Source organism: Trachinotus anak, unplaced genomic scaffold (genome assembly GCF_046630095.1).
Source record: "Trachinotus anak isolate AG129_WGS33_773 ecotype Australia unplaced genomic scaffold, CSIRO_AGI_Tana_v1 ptg000033l, whole genome shotgun sequence".
NCBI classification, from domain to species: Eukaryota; Metazoa; Chordata; class Actinopteri; order Carangiformes; family Carangidae; genus Trachinotus; species Trachinotus anak.
Genome location: NW_027273884.1, coordinates 7,504,626 through 7,521,004, shown reverse-complemented (window position 1 = coordinate 7,521,004; position 16,379 = coordinate 7,504,626). Strand labels below are relative to the sequence as shown.

Sequence of the window (16,379 nt, the reverse complement as noted above, 5' to 3'; positions counted from 1 at the left end):
CTTCATGAAGCTCAGAGTGAGCTGCTCCACCGTCGCCATCTTTGCAGTGCCTGACTCCGCCCCTAACTCCCAGATAATCTAAAAAATGGGCAAAAAGGTGTGTGGAGCTGAGATTTAGGTGCATGCCGGTTTTAAAAACTGTGGCAAGCATATGCTCCTGTCAGCATCATTAGCATGTCTGCACAGACACCAATTCCTGCTAATTAGCACTAACATATAACTTAAATAATACTTAAATTTCTTCCCCATGTTCTGTTTGTCAATTACCAACAACAAGAGAAATGATCTGTCTCATATTTACATGAAAAACCTGGAGGTCAGGGTCATGTATCTGATGGTGGTTCAGTACAGCCACAGGAATGGTACTGTCTCATCCAACCTACTGTGAGACTCTGCTGTAACAGAAGCTTTATGTTGAACTCTTAGCTTGTTTGTGCAGCACTCATTAGTCTTCTGAACTTTGAAGAGGTAAGGTTTTCTGTGCAAAGCAGCACTTAGTCTGTAGATTTTTAATTTGAGTATTAATCATCAAGGACACTGGAGCAGGGTTTAAAGCGATTTTTTTCATAGACTTCACTTCCCCTTAAGTGCTTTTAAAGTGGTGACTGTAGAAAACAAGACACATTCCACAGCTGAGTGGTGGCAGTGTGCTCAGGATGCAGTTTGTGGTCCAGGGACAATGACACAAGGACAAATGCTCGCCTCTGGCCTTTGACCAGTGATTGCACAAACGTGCTGACTGGATGACAGGGAGAGATCATATTTCTGTTGTGCAGATGTAAAGAGATGATTCAGAGGAAGGATGAGGATCATGATTACACTGAGGTGTTCTATCTTAGCTGGTCCAGCTCCGCTCCCCTCCACAGGACACACTCCTCAGGCGTTCACACTGAAAGCAGCTCACTGTCCATCAAACACACAGTGTTGTGTTGATGTGGTCATGTTGTTGAAGGTATCATGAGATGGTGAAGAAAGGTCCAGAAAGTCCAGTTTGACTAATTGCTCCACAACCAGACAACCAACTCAGTATTTATTTTTATTTATTTATTTATTTGGATCAACATCAGCCACTTCCAAGGTAGCAGATACTCCTTCTGGGCTCCACGCAATTCAACGTTACATCATAATTCAAAACAATAATTTAAATTAACAAGGAAATAACAACAAAAATATTTTGTTGATAAAAATTTGATACAGCTCAGAAACAACAGTAAGAAAAAAAAGAGAAAAAAAAAGAAAAATGAACCACCAATGATCATATAGTCAAATATTATGTAGCAAGACGTCCTATTTATAGAGCGGCTGGTGTTCTGTGCTGTTTGATATTTCTTTAAACTCTTTTTAAAGAAGAAACAGGTTTACTTGTTAAATGCAAAACATTTAATTTATTCTCTAATGTGATGATTATGTGGTAAACTGTAGAAATACTCACATTACAATGTAATCTAACAGGAATGGACACTTGCATGTGTTGCTTTACATTGCATTGTGCTGTGACCTGTGTGCCACTGTGCATCATGTACAGACTATGTTGCTTAGTTTTCCTTTGTGTTATGTTGCATCAATGAAAGTGAGAGCAAGTTTTAAAGAAACCAAAAGGAGAGTGGCAGTGAACGCTGCACGTGATCAGTGGCAGTAAAACACCTCCTCATGATCCAGCACAAAAACAACACTGACAGCAGAAAAGCTTCCTCACTCTGTGTTTCTGCCTCTTGTGTTTGGTTTTCCTCTCTTGCTCAGTGACTCATTAACCCTTTCTAACAGATAAGCTGGATCAGTAACCTCAGCTGCACGGATACTGATTGGTCCACGTCTCGTCTTTCAGTTTTCAGTCCATCCAAATGTTTGTAGACGTTAACCAGGAAAAGGCTTTCTGTACAACTTAATTAGTTTATAGACGCCTTTTAACAGGTGAACATGATGTCAGTCATGTGACAACATCACTGGTCGCTATGGTAATGACATCAGGCCTGTAGTTAAGACTTAGGAGAACAATTTTCAAAAGATAAAATCCTTGTTTTTTATTGTTCTCTGCGATTTGAACAAAGTTCTGTGAGAGTCATTTTTTTCTTTTGTCTTCACAGTCATGTAACGATAGACTCATCTGATTGCATATAACTTAACTGTTTATTACAGGGTTGAAGTTCTACAAGGATTCTTATATAAGACAGCAGGTGATCCAAACACAGGAAACAATGGTTTAGACCTGAACAGGTAATTTTGAAGAATTTATTAAGAATAGTTCAATAAATAAATATTGCTACAGGATAAATAGAAGTTAGTTGATGATCTGATGGTCTGAAACTGATCGGCCCCAAACATCCTGATCAGAGCACCTTTAATGATCTCACACAACAAATGACCTGATCACACTGTGAGAAGTGAAAAGGTGTGATTCCTTCCTCCTTCCTTTTCATTCCTGTAGCTGAACCCTTGTGAGTGACAGAGAATGACCCCACAGGCTGGGGGGCTGTAAATGATTGATTGACTCTCAGAGCCTCTGAAGCTTTGCTTGTTTGCCAGTGTTTCTGCCTCATCACTGCTCTGGTCTTCTGTACAGAGCAGGGCTTCTGGAGTCAGGTTATGTAATCCTGCTTTGTCAGACCGACGTCTGTTCTTGTCAGTCTGTCTGCTCCAAATTTTGCTGCAGAGAAAGATTCATAAGTACTGATCAAAACGTTGGTCTCGGTAGTGATGGTCCCCAGAGGATCTTTCCCTCACTGTCTTTTTTTGGCACACGTGAATGAAAGGTTCGGGTGATAAAGCTGCAAAAATATTTATTTTTTAACTCAATTTAAGTCTATTTTTTTTAACAACATCAAACATGTTGTTTATTTAGGACTAAAACAGCAAAAACTACTTGTTATGTCAGAACCAGATGCTTTGGTCCCAGTTTATAGGTTCACACTTTTCTGAGTTGAAACTGGGCACTAATTCATCTGCTCCTGTTGATTATGTTTGGACAAGACACTGGGCTGATATTTCCACTCAGCTAGCTGGTTAGTGTTAGCTATCTGGCTAGGGACAGATTGAACATGGTGGAGCTACGCACTGTTTTACAAACTGTTTTGTCATGTTTTGTTTATGTTGTTTGTTAGCTTGTAACTGGCAGTGGCTGACACAGTGTTAGTGGTTGTGCTAATGCTAACTCTGGCCCTCTGTACTGACAAGGTTTCAGTGTATTTAGTCCCCACAAGTTGACAGGATTGGTTCCTTAGGTTCTATGACATTTGAATCCCTGACTGTCTGAATCTGTTTTTGAGACTGTCATTGGTTCACTGCAGTTCAAGGTGGAAACACTGGTGACTGATTTCACTCATCATGTGTGTTTGATATATAAAAACATCATGTGGACGTTAACAAGGTGAAACACCTGACTTTGTTTGCAGGGTCTTTAAATGGATTTGATAAAATTGTTATTGTTAAGAACCCGTATCAAAGTCAAGGTATTGATCAAAATTGATACTGAAATTTTTTTGACTGTAATGAGCCCTGATGCTGTGAACTGTGGCAGGAGCTACTCACATCCAGTTTACAGGACCTGACCCTACACAGCTCATATGACATCTTTACTCAAGAATCATTCTCATAATCAGTTCTACAATATTCAGTTAAAGGTGGAAAAATAGGAACTGAGAATTCTGAGATACTGGTCTGAGATACTGGTCTGAGATACTGGTCTGAACCAGTGACACCAAACAGGTAGAGCCTGGGAGAGGAGGAGCCTCTCTGTGAACCCTGCAGTTATGTAACACCTCGGGATGGTGCTGCACTGCAGTCTGAAGGGACGCCCCTGTGATGGCTGCGATGAATATTTCGATAAAAGAGCACTCCTTTTATTTCAGCTACATTCAGACACAAACTGAACAGTGATACTCAGCCTGATCGTGATGAACAATGACACACAGGACCTCAAACACCACACGAACCGGTCTCATTAGCCTGTCTCAGGGAACATCTTCCTCCTGGTGTCTGTCACCTCCTGACGCTCTGTTCAAAGGGAGTGTGGGATTCTGCGTAGGTGGTTCCAGAACATTTTTCAGGCTTTCCCTCTCTGCTGTTTTTATCAGGGGGAAAAAGTCGTCTTCATGGCTCCAGCTAACTCAGAGCTACTTCATCCTCATCTAAACACTGCACTGAAAGCAGAAGTTAGAAACTCTGCTCTAAAGGAATTCAGGATGATACTGTGGCTGTTTTGTCCGAAGCCATCCTCCTGAACCTTTACAACAAAGACCCTTAAACTGACACAAACTAGACCATGGAGTCCAGGGTCCCCCATCTGAGAAGACTTTTGCTTTTAGATGTTTTATTACAGAAAGTGTTTAAACCCATGAACAAAACAGTTAAACATTCTGTCACTGTGTTTACTTATACATGGATTTAGAGTGAACATAAATAATTCTCCCCCAGGAGCCTCCTGAGGGACCCCTGGTCTGTATGATTCCAGAGCTGAACATTTTTTCAAATTTGAGTGTAATAAAGCATCTTTACTCCAGACAGGGGTCAGACTGTTTTTAACACACTGTGAAGGGGTCTGAAGACTTTCTGAATGTATATTTTACCTTTGATGACATTTTATTTGGACTTTGGAGATGATGGACTGAACATCTATGGTACCTGGACCACATGTGTTTGAGTGCAGTTATAGATGGACCTCTGTGTCCTGCCTGATGGACTGTGTGGTTCTCTGGACAGTATGGTCTATCTATAGTAGCTGATCAACATGTGCAGGGTCTTCTGCTTGTATCAAGGACTGTTCAGGGCTTTTGTTGTTGTTCTTGTTGTTGTTTTGTGTTTGTTTCTTGTGGTTGCTGCTTTATTATTTTATGAATTGTGACTTTGTGCTCACTTGACTTGTGTTCAGAAAACATATGACTGATGAGTCTGATGTTTCTCTGCACAAAGGAGACAACAGGACAGGAGCTGGAGTTGTGTGTTCTTTAAGTTTTATACAGTTTTCTGAAGCCTCAGTTTAACCAACGAGTGGATCTGGTCTTATTTGCGTTTAGAAATCTTGTAATTCAGAGCATACAACACAGCTATGGAGTAAATCAGCCTCTGCTTGACCACATTTGTCACAAAACTGGCAACACATCAGGGAATAGTTCATGTAATTTGACCTTTGATGATGCAGTCTGTGTAGAACATGCATTAACGAAGCTCCACCCCATGTTTCAGGTGTCATCTGCTATTTCAGTCCCCAGTTACACTGTCCATATTCACCTGTCCAATTTCCTCCTACATATCATATATAAATGAAATTGCATGTCCTTCCACGACACAGTCCCTAAGACTCTGGGCTCACTCATCAGGTACCACGGCCTCTGCAGGTACAGGTGCAGGTCTTTGGTAGCTCATACATCCCCCGACGCTGCTGAAACGAATCTACCATAAATGTATAGATCCCCATCGCTGTACAGCCCTGGCTCACTCCAACTTCCATCCATAGTCAAAGGTACAAAACAGAGGTTTGCTGATATTGATCTCATGAAGGAAAGAGCTCTAAACCTATTTGTTTCCAAATCTGGTTAGTGCTGTGAAGAGCAGGACTGTAACACAGATGACTGTGCAACCAATTTGTATGAATAAGTCTGTCAAAAATATCAAAAAGTGATTTTGAAACTGGTTTGGAATTGAATATATTGATTTAAGCTCAATGTGCCATCAAACCTGTTCCTACACAGCTTTGCACAAGCAAGTGTTCACAAAGGGAACAACATGTTTTCAAGTCCACAGCGTTGCCTGTGGGTAAAACCAGTCTCGCTCCAAACCCAAATTAAATTTGTGTGTACCTTCATGAAAACCTCTTCTGTTAATAAGACAGTATCCAGCTGCCGAGAAATGTCTGCTGTACAGAGCTCAGCTGGTGAAACATCTCAGTCGTAAAGCTCTGTCCTAAAGTCTTGAACAGTGGGTGGTTACCCTGACAGACTGCTCGCTGCTGTAATATTTACTCTGTGTGTAGTGGTTACCATAGCTGCCATTGTGTTCCCCGTGCAGTTGTCTGGCTTTGTGTGTGTGTTTCTGAATGGTTCTGATTCTTCCTCTGCAGCAAGCAGAGAGGAAGCTCAGGTGTCCGGCCCCTCACCTGCACGTCTGTGCACACGACTGAAGATGTGACGGACTCTTTGTTTTGCTGTGGTGGATAAAATCCAAGCTGTGTGATCACCACTGTTCCTGTCAGGTTAGTTGACGAAGTCGAAGTTGTGGACAGACTCTCACATGCATGAATCCTCCCTCTGACGGTGAAGTTGAGACATAAAGCAAAGACACACTGACGCCACAGACCCTACAGACAGCCTGTCAAGCTAATTGCCACTTGATTATATTTGCTTGCCTCTGTAGCCTCGCCTCCACCTCTGCAGACAGAAATGCAGTGAAACACATCATTCAGGCTCCAGTCAAAAGGCTGCTGCACTCAGCTACGCCTCTTTGTGTTTGCATGGCAAGCAAATTAAACCAACCAGAAACCAAGCAGAGCTGTCAAAGTCAGAGGATCTTCTCTCAGACGAACTGAGCTCAGACATGAAGGAAACACAGGTGAAGAATAAAATCCTATGTTTGGTTACTGAGCAGAGATCACCCTCTGTGTTAGATTTCACTGATTTGTTAGGTCTCAAACAGGAAAAGTGTGTTGACATGTTTCATGTTGGAGCCACTTTGAACAGCTGCCTGTGTCATGGCTGTGAGAGGGAAATGATGCTGCTGGTCTGGATGCACCTGTGTCTCAGGAAGTGCCTGCAGTGTGTAATTTGAGAAGCTCAGAGCAAATTGTGCAGCTTGTGAAACCATGATGTGCATTGTGTTTACACACACGCTGGAGGTTAAGGTCGGACACACACAGACTGTCTGAATATCCCTCCCCAGTGGGGAAGTTGAACTGCAACTGTTGCCAAAGGGGCTTCTACAAAGTCCTGAATTAAAGGTCCACACAGCCTAAAGGTAGATGTCCATGTGTGTTTAATTATAAAGCAGGTCTAGGTTCCTCTCTCCATCAGGACTTCTGGAACTTTCTGATGTCACAACAAACAACACTGCTCTCAGCCATGCGCCAGGCCCCGCCCACCTGGACCCACCATCCAACCTTGCAGGATTTGGTTTCTCTGAGTGTTTACCTGAAATCTGCTGTATTTTCATTGGATCACTGAGATTTCAGATTTTGATTTTTAGGAAATTTGCTAAAAGTTCTAAAAACATATTTGCTCTTTGTCTTTATGGGTTATTGAGTGTTGACCGATGGACAAAAATAATCATTTTTTGTAGGGCTGAATGATATGCAAAACAAATCATCTTGCAACATCTTGTCAAATTATAGTGGGAAAGGTCATTTTTGTATTTCACTGTCTGTACCAGACAAACATGTTCACTTACATCTGGAGAATATGATTTAGAGGCCACGGTGTCTGCGTAGCACCACAATGCTTCACTTATGACATTTTACCTTTATCAAAAAAATGCAGCTCGTATGCAGCACGTAACCATATTGCAATTGTGACAATATTTTGATTAATTGTTCAGCCATTATTTTATCCATTTACAATTAAATTGAAAACAACCACCAAACTAATGAGCTGGTACACTCAGAGGTCACACAGGGGTCACACAGAGATCACACAGAGGTAATACAGAGGTCATACAGAGGTCACACAGAGGTCTCATTAGGACTCTTCCCTCTTTGTTGCTGTGCCACTGAATGAATGACTAAACAGTGACACTAACGACGCTGTTACTTTCTGTTTGCAGTGATGGTCACAGATTCATCACAAGTACAAGCTCTTTATTTATGTTTCTGTAAGGCTGTCATTTTCCATCTGACATTAATGTCAACTTTGTAAGCAGTTACATAATTAGTCACCGTGGGGAAACACACACAGTCAGACTTGTATAATAAAACTACACATAACTTTAAAAGACGTCCATTATGTGCAGTAAAAGTGATGTCATGTTTCCAGGTGTATTACCCACAGCAGAGCTCTGAGCTCTGGTAGAGTACAACCGCTGAGTTCACAGAGTCTTTGGCGAGCAGCAGCTTCAATGTGTTTGACATTTTTATGACAGATTAGGTCATGGTATCCGTACGAGCTCGCGTACCTCAGACTGTCCTTATGAATGGACTTCATTATAAACTGTGGTGATTCATTTTATGCAAGTGGCTGAGAGAGGAGTGGTTTTACATCGTCAATTGTTGGCTGCCTGCTCTGGTCTCACAGAGTGGATGCTGTTAGTCTCCCTCAGTTTCCTTCACACTACGCTGCGACCTGTGCTCATTAAAGCTCCATCCAGTCTAAAGGTAGATGTCCATGTGTTTGTGATTATAAAGCAGGTCTAGGTTCTATATTAACACAGTGAAAGTCCACAGAGAAATGCACACAGCCTGTATTCAGAAACTGAGCCTTAAAACCAGCCTGCCCCAGCCCCGCCCACCTGGACCCACCATCTAACCTTGCAGGATTTGATTTCTGTGAGTGTTTACCTGAAGTCTGCTTCTATTTTTATTGGATCACTCAGAAATCAGTCAGCCAATCAGAAGAGAGGCTCTGATCCTCTCCTCTGATTGGCTAACTGACCTGTTGTTACTTGAGCTCCAGAGAGAAGCCCAAGAGAGGAGATGTAAAACTACACTGAGATGGTTTTTGTTTTTTTAAACCAAAAATATATCTTCTGATGGAGATCAACACTTCAGATAAAACACAGGAGAAGTTTAAATATGGAGCTTTAACTATATAGAAATCTATCCTTCACATGAAAAACACTACATTAGTGGCTTTATAATAGTCAAAGTCAAAGTCAGCTTTATTGTCAATTATGCTACACAATAAAGCTGACTTTGACTATTAGTAAAGCCACTAATGTAGTGTAAGGATCTAGACATGGCTAATTGTTTCCATCTGTCTGTACATTTAGACCAAAAGCGACAAAAAACTCAAAGTTCATTTTCTGTGTGAGTCAGTGCATCTTGGTGGCGAGCAGCAGCATCTTGACCGGTGTGGGCATCAGAAGTCCAGGCAACTTTACAATGATGAGCTATGACAAAATGTAGACGTGCATTCCCAGTCCTTTACGGTGTGTCCCTGTTAACAGGGACTTGAATAAATAGCACACAGACAGCTGTGTTTTAATCTGTGTCAGAGCGAACTTCATCAGCAACCTTGATTAGCCGGCCACCTTCAGTCTGAACCTACAGTAACACGTTACTTAGTTATGGTGGAGTGTAGAGTTGAGGTTGAGTCAAATCCAGTATCAAATCCTCCTCTGAAATCTAAATCTGCTGTGATTAGGTTTACCTGTCAACACTAGAATTAAAAGTTTAAAAAATTAATTCGGTCAACATCCAGTATGAAATCACCTTTAATGGAGCCAGAAATCAGAGCTATGACAGTTTTGATTAGTGATGATAACCTATAGCTACAACCTGAAAATGAGCTTTAATTAGATCTGACATATTGATTAAACTGTACCTGACAGATTTAAATTTCGAGCTCACAGAACCAGTGTTATGTGGTGTGATGACCAGGGCAGCTGTAGGTGCTGTCAAGGCACATTTATACTGTTGTTCCGTGATAGTGAATTATTGTAATTCACTGCTGTGCACACATTACGTTCCCACTGTAAGAAGGGTGGTGAGCTTATTGCTTTTAGCTGAAGGAGGGTCGGTTGATTGGGAGATCCTGTTCACTGCTCGATCATTAGATCCGGGTTCTACAGTTTGTCATTATTCAGAAATCATGTGGCTGTTTTGCTCTCTGGCCTGTTGAAGCTGATATTAATAGATCAAATAAACAAGATTCTCTCTTTATTTTGCTGCAGTGTTTGTTTCGTCAGTTCTTGAGCATGCTCCTCATGTCCCCCTCCTCCTCCTCTCCCCCCAGGCTCTGTCTCTCACTTCTTCCCCATCATCTCCTCTTCTTGTCATCCTCTTTCTGTTTTCTCTCCTCCCTCCCTCCCTTCCTGCTCTGCCACCTCCCTGTGTCTCCTCTGACAAAGATTCATGCATTAAAGCTGGAGCTACGCCTCCTGAATACCAACCCAACTCCAACCAGCATTCTCTGAGAGCACAGAGGGAAATTCTCTGTGTTATTTCCCTGTGAGTATGGACACACTGCCGTTCAGCTGACAGGGCACAGTGACAAATCAGTGGCTCAGGACTCCAACTTTGACCTCTCCCGTGATGGAGGGCGATATTTTCCACTCTTGTACACGTGTGTTTTTTGCTGTCTTTCCCATCAGGCCTCAGTGAGGCAGTCGTGATTCCACTGGAGGAAACGGAGGAAACGATCAATATCATCACAGCAGCCAGAGTTAGCCTCACTGCCTCCAGTGAGACACACTGGACATAAAGATGAATAACAGCTGACTTTGCTGCCATGGTAACCCCTCCAGAGCTCCTCCTCCACCTTCTCTGTAGTTGCCACCCCCCCATATGTCTGCTGTGTGTGCTGTGGTGCAGCAGATTCAGTCTGGGCTGAGCAGAGTTCGGCTCCTTCAGGGAGAAGAAATCTGTTGAATTTTCCAAGAAAGTCAACAGTAAACAAGCTGCAGCACATCCATCCATCCATCATCCATCCATCATCATCATCATCATCATCATCATCATCATCATCATCATCCATCCATCATCATCATCATCATCATCATCCATCCATCATCATCATCATCATCATCATCATCATCATCAATCCATCCATCATCCATCCATCATCATCATCATCATCATCATCCATCATCATCATCCATCATCCATCCATCCATCATCATCATCCATCCATCCATCCATCCATCCATCCATCCATCATCATCACCATCCATCCATCCATCATCATCCAAACAGTAAGCCCTCTCAGGTGGGGACCAAAACAATCGCACTGAGACCATATGGAGGAGGTGGTCTCGGTCTGGTCCCGAACGAACTCTGGTGAGGTTCTTTTTTGGTGTGAAACAGTTCTGAACTTGATCTGACCCCACCAGCAGGTGAACTCAGGTGTGAGCTGGACGGTTAGACATGATATCACTGTACGTCCTCAACATCAGATCCATCCACAGTGGAGACTGTGTGAAATTATGTGTAAGTTGTTGAAGTAAATATAATTTGGATGGAGCCATTTGTTGATAACAGGTGTTGTGGGATCAGAACTCCTCTCTGACTGACAGGTCCTTATGGCACCGTCAGGTGGATATTTTCTCCCCATATGTTGAACACTTGAAGACATTTTCTCCCGGTCAAGAATTGACCGCCTCTTTTTTCTTCAGAGGGAGCTGATCCTGACTGAACCCTGACACTTGAACTCTGTTTATAGTCTTGTTTTATAACAGCGTGGAAAAAAAACACGAGCAGAAAACAAGGCAGGCATGCTGCACTGTGCTGTACAGCCCCACCCACACTGCTTCCACCCCCCTGCCTTACGCCACACCATGTGAGTGAATTTAGCCACGAGGATTTAGGTACACTGTCGAGGAAGAGGAGTAAGTGGAAACACCTGTGAGGCTGTACAGACTGTACTTCAGCTAAAAACACCAGAACTGTGCCCACTGATACGCCTTTTTGCTTCTTCAGACTCTAATCAGTTTCCCGTTGACCACAGTCTTTCTTCTTCTTCTGTCTCTGTGTTGCAGTTGAGAGAGAGGTGGTTCAGAAGAGGACCTTCACCCGATGGATGAACTTACACTTAGAAAAGGTTTGTTGAGATCGTCATGAAGCGGGGGCCACAGAAAACACACAGACAGGAGGGGCAGTAATCATGGTTTCCACACTCAGTTATTACAGAGCTGCTTCCTGAGTCACTACCTTCACTCACTACCTGGGTGGAGCAAGACAGTTTCTTTTATAGGCCTCTCCACCCCAAAGCACAGAGTAGCTCCATCTTCACCACAAACTGTATCATGAAACAGGGATCACCCCTCCCCCTCCTCACTGTATGGGTGTTACACTGCAGCTGAGACGTGATGGAGGCAGTCTCTCTAAATTATACATGTTTATGGAGCTGCCTGTGTGCAACATTAAAGTTTCAAACACTGTAAAGAGTTCATCTGAGAGAACAGTGCTGATGTTACAGGTCCACCCCCCCCCCCCAGCTCCCTGCTGCCATCTGTAAACAATGGCTGAAACACTGTGGTAAACAGTGAGAGTCCTGTCAGTGAATGGAAGCAGTGACGTATGGAGGCCCAAAGGGGACACACAAATAGACAAATATATAAATGTGACTTTTTGTTCTCAACTACACACCTGTACACCTCACAAGGTGAAAATGACACCAGCTGCAGCTGATCATTCATTTGTACGTCCTACATATTTGCCAACATTGGTTAACTATTGATTATCAACATAGATGTTTGCTGATGAATACAATGTAAATTACAGCTCATGAGATGCTGAGGTCATTTAAAAACAGTGTCTCTGAGATCAGAGAAGTTTATTTTAAACAATTTAGTCTGAATTTGACCGGGGGCGGGGCTTAGTGAATACTAGCCATTACACATTAACCATCATCTTATTAACCATCATCATCAGCCACAACTGCCAAAAAACATGCACCTCAAAGACTTTCACCAAATTTAGTAGACAAGTCAGGATTACTCTGAACTGACTTTTTAAACTCATTGCCCACAGGTCATCTTGGAGCAGGTTATTATGACCCATAGTTAGGTTTTGTTGCTAGGCGACATCTAGTGGTTGTAGTAATGAAGACAGGAACAAAGGGAGAAGTGCGGTGATGTAGTTTATAGAGCGACAAAGTCCACGTCAGGAGGAGGTTGGGGTGGATGGATGAGTCATACATGATCAAGGGTGAGTCGGGGTGAGTAGAGTCTGATCAGGGGTGAGTAGAGTCTGATCAGGGGTGAGTTGAGTCTGATCAGGGGTGAGTCAGGGTGAGCTGAGTCTGATCAAGTCTTCTGTTTCCCATCACACAATGAGCCTCTTCTCTTACTCACTGTTTGGCCCTGCATCAAGTCTCTGACCCAATAACAGACAATCACACATTTGTCTTCTGTCATCTTGGAAAGTTACAGTCGCTGCAACCCCCTCCCCTCGCCCCCCCACTGTCACCCTCCTGCCACCGTTCAGACAAGCTCACAAATGCCTGAGTTAGTGATGATTTGTTGTGATAACAGGACTAATGTTGGCTCAGGCTGTGCACGCTGTGGGCGACCGGCTGACTTTTAAAGATTAATCTGCACAATGGTCCAGCTGCATTATCAGTCTGCTATAGGGGAAGAAAAACACTCTGGCTTGTTTATATTTCTTTAAACCAATCACAGTCATCCAAAATAGTCCGGGGGGGGGGGGGGGGGGGGAGCAGAAAGGGAGGTGAACGCTGCCTGGAGTAGACGCCCATTGGCAGGTTTATACCCACCGCCTATATCCACTGAGCGAGAGTCTGGCCACTGTGACCTCTCGTTCTTGTGAAGGTGATATATTAGGAACTCCTGGGGGGAATTCAAACATATCTGGCACAAACAGTCACTTGGACTCAAGGATGAACTGATTGGAATTTGGCTGTCCAAGGTGAAAGGTCAAGGTCATTGTGACCTCACAAAACACAAACTGCTGACTATCACACAATTGAAGTGTTTAATAGGATAAAATGTTGAAGTGATGACATCTCAGTACAGATGACTGATGAGAATCTTGATGGCAGATGAGCTCACAGCAGCATGGAGCATGGAGACCTGTTTTATATAGTAAACCTCTCTATATAGCAGTCTTCATTCAAGTTCAAATGGCATAGTGTAGTGAGTGTACTGGAGTCCAGTATTACCTTGTCACAGTCTTGTCCTCTTTAAGGCCCAGCTGCACCAGGAGTTAAACAGATATTTCAATGGAGCCACAGTGTTTCATGCAGGTGAATGTTTAATGTCTGCTTTCGGTGAATTCATCCCACTGACCAACATCGAGCCGTCTTGACGGTTTTGACCTCTAAGAGAACAGAGACAGCTATCGTAGCTTATTAGCTGTCATGATCCTCTGTAGTCAGTCACTATTGAGGCGGGGTGTCAGTCAGAGTCTGACACTTGGACACACAGCTGTCAGTAAATGTATCAGTACAGAAAAAACTGAAAGAAGCAAACAGCTATTGTAACTGACACTGTGCCAAAACCCCAAGAATCAAGAGATATCCTATACAGGTTCTTGCAAGAATCTGAATCATATCTGGAGATTTTTTGATGACATCTTACAATGCCATGATCGGAGCGTGTCCAGTGATGAGCTCTAGCATGTTCCTGGCATGCCAGGTTAGCTGGTAGCTGGTAGCTACAGTAGTACACCAGCATGCCCTGTGTGTAGTCATCCAGCCTCTTTTCTGTGCAACTCTCTGGTGCAACAGTGTCTCCAGTCCCCTTTATTTAAAACACATGTATAAAGTAATGAATCCCAGCAGCAGCAGAAGTTCTTCTTCTTCTTCTTCTTCTTCTTCTTCTTCTTCTTCCTCCTCCTCCTCTGCTGCAGTTTTAACAGAGTAGCTGCTCAGTGTGTGTATTCTCTCCTCAGAGGTAACTAAGCTACATGTATCAAGTCAAATTGAGCCAAGACTTGTATCATTAAAACACTAACTTACCAGTAACCACAGGACTGTTAACCTGGACTGACGTCAGAAGGAAAACTCATTTAAAATCTTCTCTGGTTTTTTTATAAGCATGAACTGCAGTAATATCTGTGGTCCCATGTACAGACACACATGTGTAAAGGTTTGGTTACTGTCAAAAACACCAGAGGAAGAAAAACTTCTCCTGTTCAGCTGACAGCCTCCAACCAAAGCTATGAGCTTGAGAAAAGTCTTTTCATTCACACTGCTCTCTCACCCACACAAATCATTCAGACTGATCAGAGATCAGTTTACTAACATGTGGCTTTAATGCAGCTGGAGTTCAGTCTGTCTCTGATGTTTCTCAGCTTCATTCACACTCACCCATCTGAACTGCCCCCAACTGTGTATACAGGGTCAAAGACTTGAAAATACGTCCCCATCATGAGCTGTTTCTCAGCTCAGGGGCCGCGTCCTTCAGTGGCTGCATTTGAAGACCGATTGCGTCACAGTAGCGCGACTAGACTCGCATTTCGAAGGCTGCTTCAAATGCTGCTGAGAAATGCGGCCCTAGGTTCCTGGAAGGATCCAACAGGTGGATCTTTCGTAGCCCAACCTATCCCAAGATTCATTGTACACCCGTAATGAAAGCAAACAACAGCAACAGAGAGCCTGAGGATCACACTGTTAAATATAAGTATTGGTTTTAGCTCAGTTCAACAGCTAACGGTACAACTGTTAAGACCAAGGTACCCAAAAACTAGAGTTTTAGTAAAAAAATTCTCTGTAGACCAGACCGTATTATTTCCGTCCGGCCTTCACAGTCTACAAAGGACCACACCTTCGTAGACCGCATCCTCTGAAGGATATGACCCCTGAATTGGGACACAGCTATGGTTTCCATTTTTATGAGCTGTTTTATAATCTCACCTCTCTCCTCTTTCTTTCATCTTTCCTTCTCCTCATCCTTAGTGCGACCCACCCATTGTGGTCCAGGACCTCTTCCGGGACATCCAGGATGGACGGATCCTCATGGCCCTGCTGGAGGAGCTCTCTGGCTGCAAGCTGGTCAGACTCTTAAAGCTTTGCTTCTAGTGCTGGATACAATCACAACAGCAGTTCTCATGACACTGTTGATAGCAGTGGCATTTATATCATTTAATTATGTTTCTCTTATTCTAAATCGTCTTCTAGCTTCACGGGTTCAAGAAGTCCTCCCATCGTATCTTCAGACTCAACAACATCGCCAAGGTCCTGTCTTTCCTGGAAGAGAGGAACGTGAGTACCACAGCCAATCAGCTGCTGTGCTGTTTGATGAGTGGCTGCACTGTTCAAACATGTGGGATGTGTGTCTCCTCAGGTGAAGCTGGTCAGTATCGATGCAGCTGACGTTGCTGACGGAAACTCCTCCATCATCCTGGGTCTCATCTGGAACATCATCCTCTTCTTCCAGGTAGTCTCATTTCCTCTGCTGCTTTGTTCGATCTGCTTTGTCCGTTATTGTAAAACCCTTCATCCCCTCCCGTCTGTGCTCTGAGTTTCCACCTTCCCTCCTTTCGTCTGTTTCTCATTTTACTTAAAATGAGTCAAGTGTGAGAGTAAAGTGTCTGCTTCACAGCCTGCGCACTTTCCATTCATAAAAGCCCATCAAACTGCAGCTTGCTGGGTAGTTTATGTAATCCACACTGTGGTTCACTGAGTAGGACAGACACCATGACGAAACAACCATCCCCACAGTTCACACTGTCCTCTCATTCCACTGTCTCAAGCTGAGAACACTGCCAGGTCTCAGCTCGGCTGAATGGTGATGAGCCAAGAACCAACTACAGAATCCTGCATTTTCCTGTCTCAATATACCGT

The 16,379-nt window shown here is 43.3% G+C and overlaps 1 protein-coding gene across 5 annotated transcripts in view; it reads left to right on the top strand.

Annotated features, from left to right (window-relative positions):
* The window catches only part of clmna (calmin a), a 50,963-nt gene that overhangs the window by 18,262 nt on the left and 16,322 nt on the right, over nucleotides 1–16,379 (top strand). For 4 of the 5 annotated variants that reach the window (XM_071471249.1, XM_071471247.1, XM_071471251.1 and 1 more), the window contains 4 exons: nucleotides 11,611–11,672; nucleotides 15,492–15,587; nucleotides 15,714–15,797; nucleotides 15,880–15,972. In XM_071471249.1, the coding sequence (XP_071327350.1) occupies nucleotides 11,611–11,672; nucleotides 15,492–15,587; nucleotides 15,714–15,797; nucleotides 15,880–15,972 (335 nt within the window). Of the gene's footprint in view, nucleotides 1–10,842; nucleotides 10,913–11,610; nucleotides 11,673–15,491; nucleotides 15,588–15,713; nucleotides 15,798–15,879; nucleotides 15,973–16,379 lie in introns of those variants that run through there. The other variant, XM_071471248.1, reaches the window with a different exon arrangement.